General features: G+C 44.9%; 1 protein-coding gene across 14 annotated transcripts in view; it reads right to left on the reverse strand.

Annotated features, from left to right (window-relative positions):
* PDE1B (phosphodiesterase 1B) overlaps positions 1–14912 on the reverse strand; it is a 210953-nt gene that overhangs the window by 64186 nt on the left and 131855 nt on the right. Inside the window, exon 1 of one of the 14 annotated variants that reach the window (XM_061614569.1) lies at positions 807–1235. The exons of 12 other annotated variants lie outside the window; for them this stretch is intronic. In XM_061614569.1, the coding sequence (XP_061470553.1) occupies positions 807–859 (53 nt within the window). In that variant the 5' untranslated portion in view covers positions 860–1235. Of the gene's footprint in view, positions 1–383; positions 489–806; positions 1236–14912 lie in introns of those variants that run through there. One more of the 14 variants, XM_061614572.1, reaches the window with a different exon arrangement.

The raw sequence follows: 14912 nt of genomic DNA on the forward strand, positions 1-14912 counted from the left end.
GTTCAAGGAGATCCCACCCCAGCCCCACTCAGGGCATCTTCCCCAGGAGCCCCTTAGAATTTGTTGCAAACAGTGTTGAAAATGTGTGCCACTTATGGTCTTCAAGGTGCCACAATCTCTGTGTTGTTGCTAGTGCTGTATAGAAATTATTAACCATCACTAAGCCATTGTAAAAAGAAAAAGATGCAACCGTGGAAAAGAAAAAACTTTGAGCATACTCTTAGTGAAACTCCCCAGTGTAATACCCTGTCCCAAAAAGGCTAAGTAGCCCAAACAGAGAAAGAAATCCTCAGGTACTGGAACACTCTTTAGTTACATGAACTCCAGCTTCACAACGACGTAGAATTTATGGCACAACCCTGTACCTTTCCACTCATACTTACTCCTAAGGCTTCATCTGTGCCACACATTTGTTAGTTTGTTAAGGGAGTCTGCTGGGAGTTGCAAGGAGACCCGTTCCCCTCACAGACCTACAGTTCCAGAGTCCCTAGGAAGAGGAATTGACTGTTAAACCACTCTAGAATTTGTAGCTCTGAGAGGAATAGAAGTCTCCTAACAACTCTCAGCACCTTTATCAAACTACAGTTCCCAGGATTCTTTGGGGGAAGCCACAACTGTTTAAAGTGGTATGATACTGCTTTAAATGTATAGTGCAGATGGGGCCTCGGTAATCCTAATGCCACATACCTGGAAGTCCCACTGACTTAATTAGTACTTACTTCTGAGTAGACACAGTTAGGATTGCACTCCTAGCTTGTATAGGATTGCAGCCTCAGCCAAGGAAAATGGCCCCTCCCAGTTCTTACCTTAGGATGGGGCCATGCATATGAGCACGCTGGACTTGAACAACTTCTGCCATGAGCAGAGAGGTACTGGGGACCTTCAGTGTCCACAGGAGGCTTCAGAATCCACCCTATCAGTCCAGGAGGGCTTCAGCACCACCAGCCAGGACCTAGTCCACCAGCTACTTTCTAGCTGCATCACGAGGTTTCTGTCTTTCGAGGAGACGTTTGACACTCTTAAAAAACTGAGTGACTGTGCTCAGGATGTAATCTGTGGAGGTGTCAGGCCTGTGTCCACAGAAGCTTATGAGCTGTAGCTGGGGGGGGGGGGCAGGCAGAGGGGAGAAAAGGTTCACAACAGACAAAAGGGGAAACCCACAGAAGCCATTTAAGGCAGCCAGAGAGGGGAGGTGGGTACGTGCTTTGGCATATGTAGTCAGGCTTCAGCTACTGGCTCTGAAGCCTATCAGACACGCCACCATTGGCTATTTTTGCCTGTAAAAAAAACATTTATCATTTATATCGCAGAAACATCTATTGGCAGCGAACAGAGGCCAAAAGGGTTGGGCAGGCTGTTCTCTGGGGATGGTGGGGGGAGGGGCTCAGGGAAATTCTTAGAAATTGCCTGTTTGTTTTGGAAGGGGGAGGAGAAGAGGTTCAAAAACGCCTTGCACAGAATAACTAATGGTGCAAGAAAGAAAGCCTCCACCCCTTTAGTACAAGGAAACACTGGATGACTAAATGCAGGTGGCCCTTCAGGTTTGGGGGTTAGCACACTAGCCAGAATTTCACCCTTGTATTCAGTTGCTGGAACATAAAATATAAAGACAGGAAAATAGGTAGGTTTAATGATTTCATTGTTAACTTAAAAAAAAAGGAACAGGAGCAGTCTGCACATACTCAGAGGCACTTTGCTTTAAGCTCCTTTTCCAGAGGGGGGAGGGAGAAATACAATACCCTATTCTCCCAAAGAGTCAGAGGCACCCAGCTCAAGGTCCCAGAATTTTTGAAAACAAAACCCAGCAACTTTATCTGGCCTGTGGGAGATGTGGACTTGGCTCATGGAATTTGCTTTCCTACATGTTCACCTATCAGCTCACCTCTGCACATTCAGCATCCCACTCCTTCTAAGAAAAGGTTGCCAGTCTGTCTACCTAACTGATTTCATCCCACTCATCCTCCAAGGAGCTCAGGGTGGCAAACATGTTCCCCCTCCTTTTATCCTCACAACAACCCTGTGAAGTTAAGCCGAGAGTTACTGACATGCTTTGTGGCTGAGCAGGGATTTGAACCCTACTCTCCCAATGCACGAACCACTGTGCCATCCTGTTTCTCCAGGGACACACAGAAAGCATGGTGAGGTGAAGTCGGCCAGCAAAATTATTATTCAGCAGTCATGTACTCACTTCACCATGAGCTGAGCTGCAAGTCAGATCAAGTGAGCTGAGGTTTCACTCTGCTGAAAAGTGTGATGTGATTTAATGTTGACCGGACGTCATCAACCTTACCGTGCCTGTGGGCACATTTGCAAACTGGAGCAACTGTCATGGGCACTGTGCAGGGTGCAGTGGCACAGTGGAGACCCACTTTGAGAAGGAGCCACAACAGTTCTATGCTCTCAGGAGTGAGAGTCTGGGCTTTGCAGCCTAAATCAGGAGAGCTGATTTTATGTGAAATCACGGATGCACAATTCTAGAAACTCCTTTTTCTCCCCACCCGTTCCCCACGTAACTCAGCCATGTTGCATTCCATCCATGACAGACAAAGCCACTGGAGGTTTCTTCCTTCCATTCTGACGTCAGCTAGTGGATCCCGCAAGGACACATGAATCTAAGGTGCATTTTACCCCTCACTACCTTGCTTCCCAGCACTAGCCCAGGACATCTTGTCTGAAGTGAAGGGCAAGATGGCATCAGACCCATCCCTTCCCCCCCTCCTCGCCTAATTGCACATACAGAACCTGACTGGCGCTTGAATCTTACTCCAACCCTAGCGATGGGACAGCCTCCTCCACCATACCTGGGGGCAGCAGGCTAGCTTATGGTGTGCATGGCAGGCCACGTGGCATACACAACTCTGAAGTGGCTGCCTTACTCTGCCTAATGATAAGGAGCTACCCAACCACCACCACCACGTGCTACTAAGATTGGGGGGGGCATTGGGAGGGGGAAGGGAAGGATACACATGATACAGATGAATTCTGGGAAACAAAAGTATGTACCAACCCAGCATTCTTAACCTCTAGCCATCTTTCATTTCCTCTTTCTCACATGAACGAGGCAAAACAGTCACAAGCCAGGCTGTGGTTGATAGAGCGATCTTAATCCTGTCGCCACACTTCCCTAAGGGCGGGAGAAGATGTCTGAGTCGAACTGCGGTTAGGATCAGAGGAAGCTGCCTTATACCAAGTCAGACCATTGGTCCATCTAGCTCAGTAGTGAGTTCAGACAGGGGACATTCTCAGCCCTACCTAAAGAAGCCAGGGAATGAACCTGATACCTTCAGCATGCAAAGCACTTCCCCTAAAGTTTGGTTCAAGAATCGGTTTACTAAAGGAGAGAATGTAGAAGCATTGGCAAAGCACAGGGGGGAAAGCTCAGTCCCATAGGCAGTGCCTCCACTGTAGCAACAAACCTCTTGAGGACTCTGTATAGAAATTATTCCACACTATGAAGGAAACTCAAATTCTGCACCCTGAGTAAAGCATGCTAATTAAACGACTGTCCATAATTTATTCCACTTCTGCTAACCATCAGGATGAGGAACAATGCACGGCACTGAGGACTCCTTTCCCACCCCCACTTTGACCTCTGAAAATCCTTCACACGGCCTAGCAGTGATGTGGGGAGGAAAATTTTCCACTGTTTTATTTTTCCACCGGGGGGGGGGAAGGGGGAACCCATTTCATAAGTGAGTCAGTAACAATGAATTGGTGCTAACTGCAAAAACAATATTAAGCAAGCTTGGCAGTTTAAACATTTTTAGCTTTGTTTACTAAATACACTTAAAATTTGTTGTTGTTGTTATGTGCCTTCAAGTCAATTACAATTTATGGCGACCCTATGAATCAGCAACCTTCAATAGCATCTGTCATGAACCACCCTGCTCGGAATTTGTTAAGTTCAGGTCTGTGGCTTCCTTGATGGAATCAATAAACATGCCAAATTAGATCACTTTCCAGAGCATCAGGAAATGTTCTGATGCAAACTGGGGAGGCGGGATCAGATGCAAATTACCCTTGTTTCCGTAAGAAAATGTTTTGAGTTCAAAATTCTCCAGAAAACTCACATCACTGCCGCCTCACTTGGGAGATTTCATCAGGAACATATTCCTCTGACCCCACCAGCCACTCTATTTTGCTTCTCTATGCTCTTCTGAGGTTACAAGAGTGAGTAGTATTTGGATGTAACCAGAATTGTAGAGCTACCATGAATCCCCTCAACCTCTACCTGCTTCAAGCTCCCCTCTCCTCCATGCACATTCCCACAGCTGTCCTCTTCATGCATTCAAAAGAGAACTCAAACTAGGTAGGGGGCTCATGCATGCTGGTCCCACCTCCAAATGTCCCCTCCCAACCTTTTGAATGCTGAGCATGAAGGTCTAACAGCAGGTATGAGGAACCTTTGGCCCTCCAGACATTACTTAGCTACACCTCCCATCATCCCTGAACATTGGCCTTGATTTCTAGGGTGGATAGGTGTTAAGTTCAGCAACACTAGGAGCGCCAAAGGTTCTCCACTCCTGGTCTACAGGGAGACTCTAATCAGATCCTCCCTTCAATTCAGAACCGACTGTGCAAGGTTCCCAATCATGGGGAGGATTCTCACCCCATTCAGATGAAAAGTGGCTAGAATCCCCCTTTAGTCCTTCATGCTCAACATGCAAAATGTATGTTTGTTTATGTTTATTGCATTTATATACCGCCCCATAGCTGAAGCTCTCTGGGCGGTTTACAACAATTAAAACATTAAAAACAAATATACAAATTTAAAAAACACATATTTAAAACCACATGCTAAAATGCCTGGGAGAAGAGGATATTTATAGGAGAGGAGAGGGCAGGGACAAATTGCACCAGGAATAGGCAGCAACAGCATGCACACCCCCATGCCCCCCACCCAGTTTGAGCCCTCATGCATTCCTTTGAACACCTGAAGAGGGCTCTAGTAGTACACATCATGTGATTACACCATGGATTGCTTCACCCCTGCAGCCAAGTGAGGTGAGGGCAGGGCAATGTACAAGGCAATGACATCAGGTCATGCATTATGTTCAGCTAGATGTTATGAAGAAGAGGTGATGGGGAAGGAAGGGATCACAGACTGGAAGCTGTTCATAATTATAGCCCTGCTGGATCAGACGTCCATCTAGTCCAGCATCCAGTTTCTGCGTATGGTCAGACAGATTCCTCTAGGAAGCCCACACGAAGGACATGATGACATCCGCCCTCCCACAGTTTGACCCCAGCATCAGATACGTAGATGTACTCTACCTCTGATACTGGTGGTAATCCATTGCCATAATTACTAGTAGTCACAGATAATACATCCTCCACGAATTTGTCTAATCCCCTTTAAAGTTATCTAAGCTACTAGCCATCACCACATCTTGTGGCAATGAATTCCATCGCTTAATTATGCATTTTGTGAAAATGCCCCAGTAATCTTGTTGAGGCTCTAGCCACCTCCAGAACAGAACCCTACAAGGAAAAGTTATTTAAAGTCACATAATGGAATGAGCTCTGGTATTACACTGGGTTGACTGTTACATTTGATCTCAACAGTCTTGCAAAATTTATTCTACCAACAGTGTTTGACTTCTCTGACAGTGGAGTGTGTTAGGTTTTTGAGCTGCAGTTAAACCAGCCTCCCTGGCTACAATGGTAGTTACATTTCTTAAAAGGGCACTGCCAAGTCTCAGATGGGCTTGGAGACTGCAATGTCAGATAAGAAACCATGCTTACTTGTGTAGTGATATGCTGTAGTTGGTGAAGTGGTGAGGAAAGTGCACTCTGCACATGGACTACCCATTTAAGGACTATTATTTCCAATGTTAGTAGGCTTCGCCCATCTTTGGAGATTATCTCCCCCCTAGAGGACTCCTTGAAGTGACCAGGAAAACACTTCCCACCAAAGAACTTCACTAAACTCCACCGGTGGAAACCGAGTAATCATACCCTCCTTGGGGCTGACCCAAGACATCGCCAGAAGAACGTCCCTTCCTCCTCTGGCGTCACCTACTTTTGTACGCTCATCCCAGCGGTCACTCCCACAGGGCAGCAGAGCCACCTGACCAACTTCAATTGTCCCCTCGCCCTGGGTTGGTCACCCTCCAAGGTACCATGCGAAACGCCCTCAGTAACATCTTCGCCCTCCCCATGAGAGGCGCCCCTGGAAACTAAGTCCAGCTGGACAAATTTCATAAATCTTTTATCATGGAACATTGCAGGATGGCACAAGAAGTTAGTGGACCAAGATTATATATCTTACCTCCAGTCCTTTGACATCCTATGCCTCCAGGAGACTTGGCCCCTGGAACCTAACTCTCTTGTGTTGCAGGGTTTTAGGGCCTGGGAGCAGCCCGCTGCGAGGACTACCAACTGCGGTCGTGGTAGTGGCGGTCTCGCTACCCTAATTTCCACATCCTTGGAAGTGCAGGTCTCCAAGGTCCATGGTCCCATTCCAAGCACCTGCCAGGCACTGATAATCCAGGGTCTTACGGCGTCCTCCCTGATCTGTGTCAACGTTTATATACCTCCATACTCCCTCAAAGCTGACCTGGAATATTGGGCAGAGTTAGAGGCCTTTGTGGAAAATCTTCTAGTTAGCTATACTTCCCATTTGTTTTTCATTTGTGGCGACTTCAACACCAGAATGGGACGCAGTTTCCCTTTGGAGAAAGATCTCTGGATCGACCCTGATGAATTTATTAGTCTTCCCCGATCGTCTTGCGACAGGGTAATTAATAAATACGGGCACGCCCTTTTTTCTTTGATTTTTAAATTCCATCTAGTATGCCTTAATGGGTCTTTTCTTGATCTTTCACAGGGCTCCTTCACATATGTCTCCGAGAAGGGAGCCAGTGTCATCAATTATATTATCGGGACACCTTCCATTATTCCCTTTATTCAGAGCATGACTTTAGAGGATAGAATTGAAAGTGACCATCTTCCGTGAAAACTCAAACTTTACTCACAAAACTGTCGCCCCATTGTTAAGCCAGACTCCCTTATGCTTGGACATTTACAGGGGTTTAGACGCCTTAAATGGTCCTTGGAAAACGGTACTAGCATGGACCAGATGTTGCTATCGGATAAACTTCTCCATCTTCGCTCGATGGCTGTCGAATCCCCAGGGCACATTCCCCAGATTTATCAAGACATAATCAGTGCAATCAGACCCCTTGTCACCTCAAACCTGGTCTGTAAATCTCCACGTAGCCCCCAATCCTGGTATGATGGGGAATGCAGAGCCAAGAAAAGGGAACTTCGCCATCTAACCAGAGTGGTAGTCCGTAATGGCTCAGCCGAGTCTATCTCCCTTCTACAAAGAAGCCGGAGAGATTATAAATCTCTACTCAGGGGGAAAAAAAAGGTCCTTTTATGTCGCTAATTGGAAAGCCCTGGCCCTTGCTCTGAGGGAAGGGAATGACCCTCAATTTTGGGAAATGATCCAAAGTGGACTCTCATGTTTCGATTACAGGGTAGCCCCACCGATTTTACCTGAAACATGGGTTTCTCACTTTTCCAGCATTTTTGGAGGCCACCTTGAGTTCCAGTTTGGAAAAAGGGCGGGGTATAAATAATAATAATAATAATAATAATTTAAATGCATCGTCTGTCTCTTCAGGGAATATTGCCACTTTTCCATCCTGGCCACCGGTTTCTAATTCCGAAATTTTGGACCTAATTTCACAGCTTCGCCCTGATAAGGCCCCGGGCGAGGACATGATTCCCCCCGAGGCCTTCCTATTAGATGCCAACTGGTGGGCACCTGTATTGGCATCTTTATTCACCCATATCAACGCGACTGGTGTCATCCCCTCAGGCTGGCGTTCCAGCACAGTAATACCTATTTTCAAGAAGGGGGATGCCTCGGACCCAAGAAACTATAGACCAATTAGTCTTTTAGATGCAAAGCTTGGAAAAGTTACTTTTTTGAACTACAACTCCCATCAGCTCAATCCAGTGGCCATGCTGGCTGGGGCTGATGGGAGTTGTAGTTTTAAAAAGTAACTTTTCCAAGCTCTGTTTAGACGTCACTTCCAAGCTCTATGGCCGATATCTATTAAATAAGCTCCTCGTCTGGGAGACCAGCAATTCTATCCTCTATGAGGAGCAAGCGGGATTTAGAAAAGGCAGGAGTACCATCGACCAGGCTTTTGTCCTACAACATTTAATCCGTAAAGCCATCAGGGGCCCAAATAAATCCCTGTACGTAGCCTTTGTAGACTTTACCTCCGCCTTTGACCTAATAGACAGGGACCTATTGTGGCAAAAATTGGCTCAGTCCAATATCAATAAAAGATTGTTACATCTCATTCGATCTCTCCATCAAGCCAATTCTCTGAAGGTGTGCCTGGGCCTGCAGGGCACTCTCTCACGACCGATCCAGATCAAAAGAGGAGTGAAACAGGGTTGCATTTTGGCCCCTTTTTTATTTAATTTTTTAATAAATATCATTCCAACAATGACCTCCCCTTCTTTTTTCCCCCCTGCTATAGGCAATCGTAAGATTTCTCTTTTGCTCTATGCCAATGATCTGGCTTTACTGTCTCTAAACAAAATCGGCCTCAAAAGGATGCTAACTCAGCTTGGCATCTATTGCACAGTGCACCGTTTGGCAATTAAGTACACCAAGACTAAGATCATGTCTTTTGGCAAGAAGAGAGCAATTGCAAACTGGGCCCTTAACGGTCACCCTCTCGAGCAGGTTCATTTATTCAATTACTTAGGCATACACTTTTCTGAGAATCTTTCATGGAAGTCTCATCTAAAGTCGATTAAACTTGTTGGTGCCAGATCCTCAGCGCAACTCAGGAGGTTCTTTTATGCCAGAGGGGGACAACTGGTCAATCCATCATTAAAGGTCTTTGTTGCCAAAATTATACCCTCCATACTGTACGGAGCGGAACTTTGGAGGGAATCCATAAAGGGGGAGATGGAGCCCCTACAAAATAAGTTCCTGAGACAGATCTTGGGACTCCCCTCGGGAACCCCTGCGGCACACCTCCGAGCGGAGCTCGGCTTACCCTCACTGTCAGCTAGAATTGATCTGGCCCTCTTTAGATATTGGTGTAGATTATATAGGACAGTCGATCCTTCCCTCACCAAACTCTGCTGGATGGAGTGGTACAATCTCCCCTTGGGGGAGCTCGTGACTCTCAGCCCACGAGCACTTAGGAACTGGGTCTTTAATCAGGACGCAGGCCGAGACCGGGTATCCATCTTTTTTTTTTTTTACAATAATTTTTATTCAAATTTTCACAAAACAAACAAAACAAAATAAAAAAAATAACAATAATAAAAATAAAAATAAAAAATTTGATTTCCGATTTGTCACAGATCAGCTATAAATATATAATATATATCAAACCTGTCCATTAATACATACAACATCACTGTTCTCCATAGTCTATCTTAATTAATCGTCAAAGACTGGGTATCCATCTTAATAGCTCCCTTCTCTCCATGGTACCCCCAATCCAAACTTAATCATGCTAAGTCATGGTATCTAGAGAGCCTTACGTGCGCACCCTTACGTAGAGCTTTCTCGGAACTTCGATTCCAATTGATGCCTTCTGCCTATCTAGATGGGAGATATATGGGAATCCCACTAGAACAAAGGAGATGCATTTTTGGGTGTGAATCTGTTGAAGATATCACCCATTATCTTCTATATTGTCCACTGTATGACAATCCTAGACAGAAATTCCTGGCCCCCCCTTATTTACTCTTCACCAGATAAATGCCATCAGGAGCTGGTAGTGGAGTTACTGAGTGATAATTTTATACAGGTGACAGCCTCCGTGGCCAACTTTGCACTGGCCGCAAGGAAGCTGCGAGCGACCCATATGTAAAATTATAAAGTGTTTTAATGTTTTATACATGGTTTTAATTGTCGTATTAACTTGTTGATGCTCTATTGGCAAATTTGTTGTATTCTGCAATGGCCTATGGCTAAAAGCAATAAATTCTATGATGATGATGATGTTTTTTTAATCATTGCTGCTTTACACCATGGTCCATGTTTAAGCTCCACTACTGAAATCTGGAGGAAATCAAACTGAGTCAATGTGCATTGTGCATTACACTTTTTAGTTTGCCTTGAAAATATATTGTCTATACAGGCTGTGCATACTGAGACTGCAGTAAGAGACTGTTTAAATACCATACCTTAAGGAGAATCTTACAGGATGCATTTTTATATTAACAACCCCAATTTCTCCACCCTGAGGGCTACACAATTTGTAAAAGCTTCTGAGATAGATAACAAAGAGTTATGCCTTGAAATCCATTCAACTTCTGCAAAATGTTTTATGAAAAATAGCTGCTTCCCTCCATTTGAGCACACTCTCCCACATCCAATTTAAAAAAAAGAAAGAAAAGGCATTTCTTAGGGTTCCAGGTGGCTAGAGAAACCAATTTGTATACTTATCTAGCACACCAGGATTTAGTTTACGCTAAAGCATAACCCCAAAGTAATCCTCAATGCTTATTGTTAGCCTTCAGCTTATTCAACTTTTGGCCCTCAACCCACCTTCTCCAAATGTAGATGCTAAAGCCAAGAACCACACGTGCAGCCTCGTGACTCTAAAGTTCAACCGCAGCTTCTCTTCTGGAAAGAAGGACGTAAGAAGAGCCCTACTGGGTGTAGCATCCTTATACAAGTCAGATCATAAGTCCATCAACACCAGAAGTGGGCAGACGGTAGATCTTTGGGTGATTTGCCAGAGAACAGCAAGGATTTCTGACTCACAATTGTTTAACAATAGCAGCAAAAAACAACAACAACCCTACCCCACCCTGCCTTAGGTTACACTGCTGAAATAAAGAAAGCTTGGGGTGACCAGGAATGGATTTTTGTATAGAAAGACTGTGTGCTCCATTTAATCCTGGGACTCAAAACAAACTCCTGGGCTCTAACTTCTTTAAGTCTAGCATATGGGCCCGTCCAGACTGGTTTTTTGGGGAAGGAGGGGGTATTCTTCAACATGTCATTGACACAATAATAGTGCATTAGTGGTGGGTTTATTCTGGACCATCCACACATCATTCCACTTTATTAGTTGCCCTGGGATGATTTCACAGTGTTATTGCATTACTGGTGTCTGGATGGGCTCTCTTGCACTATAGCATAAAGCAGGGCAAAAATAAACTGAAAGAGTTGTAGTATAAAAAGTTGCAGGATTTTGGGAGGAAGTTACAGGACATGCACTAATTGGAAATGAAGCAGTATGTCCACCCCGAAACTTTTGCAGGCACAAACAGTATTGAAAGCAGGATTATGTATAACTGCCCTCACCCCATCATGACCATAAATAATCAAGAACGCACAATGAAAAAGACATCTGAAGGAGCCCTCTGTCTTTTGCTCCTGGCTCAGTGGATCTTGATATACTAGTAAAAAAACAAAGTAGATTCTGCAAGCCTGAGGTCAGCCCATGGTCTACTCTACTGGTAATGGTTCTGTAGGGTCTCTGGATTTCCCAGCCAGGGACCAAACCCGGGACTTCTGCATTCAAAGCATATGCTCTACCACTGAGCTATAGCCCTTCCCCTTGATAACCTTTGCCCCTTGCTCCCTCCCCAATCCCCGCTGTAAGCTCCTCAGAGCAGGGACTTTTATTCCTGTTACTCTGTGAAGGGCCACGGACACCAACGGTACTCTCTGTAGATGATTTCTAAAAAGAGCAGGAGGGGTATTCAAGGGCACCCTTCTTTAGTCCTCAGAATGTAACTGGCATGACTCTCCCAGGGAGCTGGCTTAACATTTCATGGCCACTGCCAAGCAAACGAGGCTTCAAGGCCATGTACGCACAAGGACTGTAGCGCTGAAATTTAAACAAGACAGTTTCTTAACACCTCTTGGGGGTGGGGGGGCAGCATGGTTCATACCAGACAGAGTCTTAATTGCAGCTTGTCAGTCACTTGCTCCCCGCTGCAGCTGGTGTGGAAAGGAAGTGGGTGAAATGAAAGGGGCTGGGGTGGGGGTTATTAGGTTTGAAGGAGTGGGAGAAGGCAGAAATGCCCAGCACAGAATAATCTCTGAGGGCCAAATGCATTTCTCCATTTACCCTTTTAGGCAATCAATCAAAGGGTTTTGAGTTGATTTAGTCTTGCAGCCTTACTATAAATGAGAATTTGCAGGACAGTCTCAGCCCCAGGTCTTCTGCTTCCTGGCAGCTGTTTGGTCTTCCCATCCCTATTGCTATCTGGTGTACTGGCGTTTTTTCTGGGAGAGTGAACTGAATGCATACACTTAAATGAACCAGCACGTCCAAGAGAAGCTCAAGAACCAATTATTAGCAAGCTGGAGAGGAAATTATGCAAAATCTCCAGTTCGAATGTGTGTGCTTGCTTAGTTCAAAATTATATTCTCTAAAATGTAATATCATTTTCCCCAATCTTCTAGTTCAAGTCTGTTTTTTAAAAGCAAAGTCTTATTTTCTTAAAACGCATTTCAACTCCTCCCCAGCACTCACAATTCCAGAATTTGGGGGTTAGAAGATGCAGAAGCATTCCATCTGGCAACTTTGTGCTTAACACTGTTGCCAATATAGTCACCAACAAGACGTAAATTAAATGTCCTTGTTTTCACAAAGTGAAATTTGAAAATGTTTGACTTTTACAATTTCATATTTTGAAATCTTAAATTTTGCTAGCTTTCCCATTTGTTCGCTTTCTTCCCTAGGTAGAAATTACACACTCTGGCCCAGTTTACACACAACACCAAACCATAGTTTAGCATTGTGAGGACAAGCTGCAGTGAGCCTCAGGCTCCCACAATAACATTAAACTGTGGTTAATCATAACTGTGATACAAGTCAGCTTCACAAACTATGGTTTGAATTTGGCTGTTTTAAATTAATCATGGTTCAGATTGACCACAGTTTTTGCAGGTTCAGCCGCTGTTAATCTAAAACAGAAGCAAAAGCTTCTGAACTTCTCCTTGCAGCCATGACAAGGAAGGAGACAAAAACCTGTAGGAAGGCTAGGCTCATTAATCTAAGCCAATGCTTAGCACAAGGGTAGCCAGCAAGGTGCCCTCCAGATATTGTGGACTACAACTCCCATTAACCCAGCCAGCATTACTAGTCAGGAATGATTTTATTTATTTATTTATTTATTTATTTATTTATTTATTTATTTATTACTTGATATATATCCCACCCTTCCTCCCAGCAGGAGCCCAGGGCGGCATGATGGGAGATGTAACAACAGCTGGAGGGCATTAAATTGGCTACCCCTGGTTTACCATGGCTAATAACATCTGGAGGACACTATGGGCACTTCCGCAAGGCAGTTTATTGTAGACTCAGCGTTGGTCATGCATGCAAGTTTTTTGCAGCATTCACACAATGGGGTCATCAAAATGCCATCCCATGTTTTTCCTCCATTTAATCCAGATTTACAGTTTCCGCAGGGTTTTTTTAAAAAACATTTCCAGGGAAAAAGTAAATGCAGTTTAAATGGGAAAATAATATGAGATGGTGTTTTGTGGAAGACAATGTCATGTGGACACTGCAGAAACTTTGCATGCTTGAGCAGCTCCAAGTTCACAATAAACTGCCATGTGAAAGTACCCTAGATTGGCTAACCCTGGTTTAGCATTACATCCAAACCAATATTCCTATATAAAAAAAGTGGCGTTTGGTATGGGAATTAGTAGTAAGTACCTATACCACAGAGATGCAGTGCTTTTAATGCAGCAACGGTGCTCTGGAAGTACCCTCACCACATTTGATCCAAGCAGATCTCTCCTTTCCTGAAAACCTGTTTGACCAGATATGGCCATAGGACAAATGTGATGCCTTTATAGCACCACTCTCCACTCTATTAAAAGAAGAAAAAAATCACCTGCCTCCAGCTTTTCATTACACCAGCTCAAGTTAATCTCCCTGGCTGCTGGAAATTGTTCACCTCATCTTCTCCCCATTCACAACTCCCACGTAAATCTACACTAGGGAATGAAAGCACATCACGGGAGCCTTGCTCACAAGGTAGAGAAGCAGTAGCACATAATGTGGCCATGGACACGCATCGTTTCCACACACATTGAAAAGGTGTCACTAAAAAAAAAAAAAGAGGACAAAAGCCCATAATATTTTTCTTCGGGCCAACTGAGGGAATAAACTAGACATCCGATGCAACTGCCTGTGTGCTGCTAAGCATCATTTTCTCTCTGGTTTGGAGAGATAAATAAATTCTTACTGAGTTACCCAACTTCTCCTTCAAAGGGTGTGGTTCATTCTTCTCTGGTACCCACCTTACGTCACTGCGCTCTATACTTCTCAGCTATTTTCTCCCCTGTCTGGCTCACCTTGCAGCTGAGGAAAACCTGCTTAAAGATAGTGCAGTGCAGTGAGGCAAGGCAGGGGAAAAGGAGGGAATGTGCTCCCGTCTCCCATGCACTCCTTTTTCCTTGCATAGAAAGAGTGCTCATCTGAGCTAGGGTGGTCCACGTGCCTGCTTTGCAGAGGCCAGTCCTCTACCGGAAGGGCTGTGCTAGAAACATCAGAAGAGCCCTCCTGGATCAGACCACAGGCCCATCTAGTCCAGTACCCTGTTTCCAACCAGAGGCCTTTGGGCAGCCCACAAGCAGGACCTGAGGGCACTCTCCCCACTTGCATTCCCCAGCAACTGGTATTCAGAGGCACATTGCCTCTCATCCTGGCGGTGACAGATCACCATCATGACTAGTAGCCATTAAGGACAATCTTCTATTTGAAATTTTAAGGAGTGCTCCATTTCAGCTGAGGAGAGAACCTTTGGCCCTCCAGACATTGCTGAACTACAACTCCCATCATCCCTGGCCACTGGCCTTGCTTGCCAGGGCCAATGGGTGTTGTAGTTCAGAGCCACTGTGGTGCAATGGTTAGAGTGCTGGACAAGGACCTGGAAGACCAAAG

This window comes from Rhineura floridana, chromosome 3 (genome assembly GCF_030035675.1).
Source record: "Rhineura floridana isolate rRhiFlo1 chromosome 3, rRhiFlo1.hap2, whole genome shotgun sequence".
NCBI lineage: Eukaryota > Metazoa > Chordata > Lepidosauria > Squamata > Rhineuridae > Rhineura > Rhineura floridana.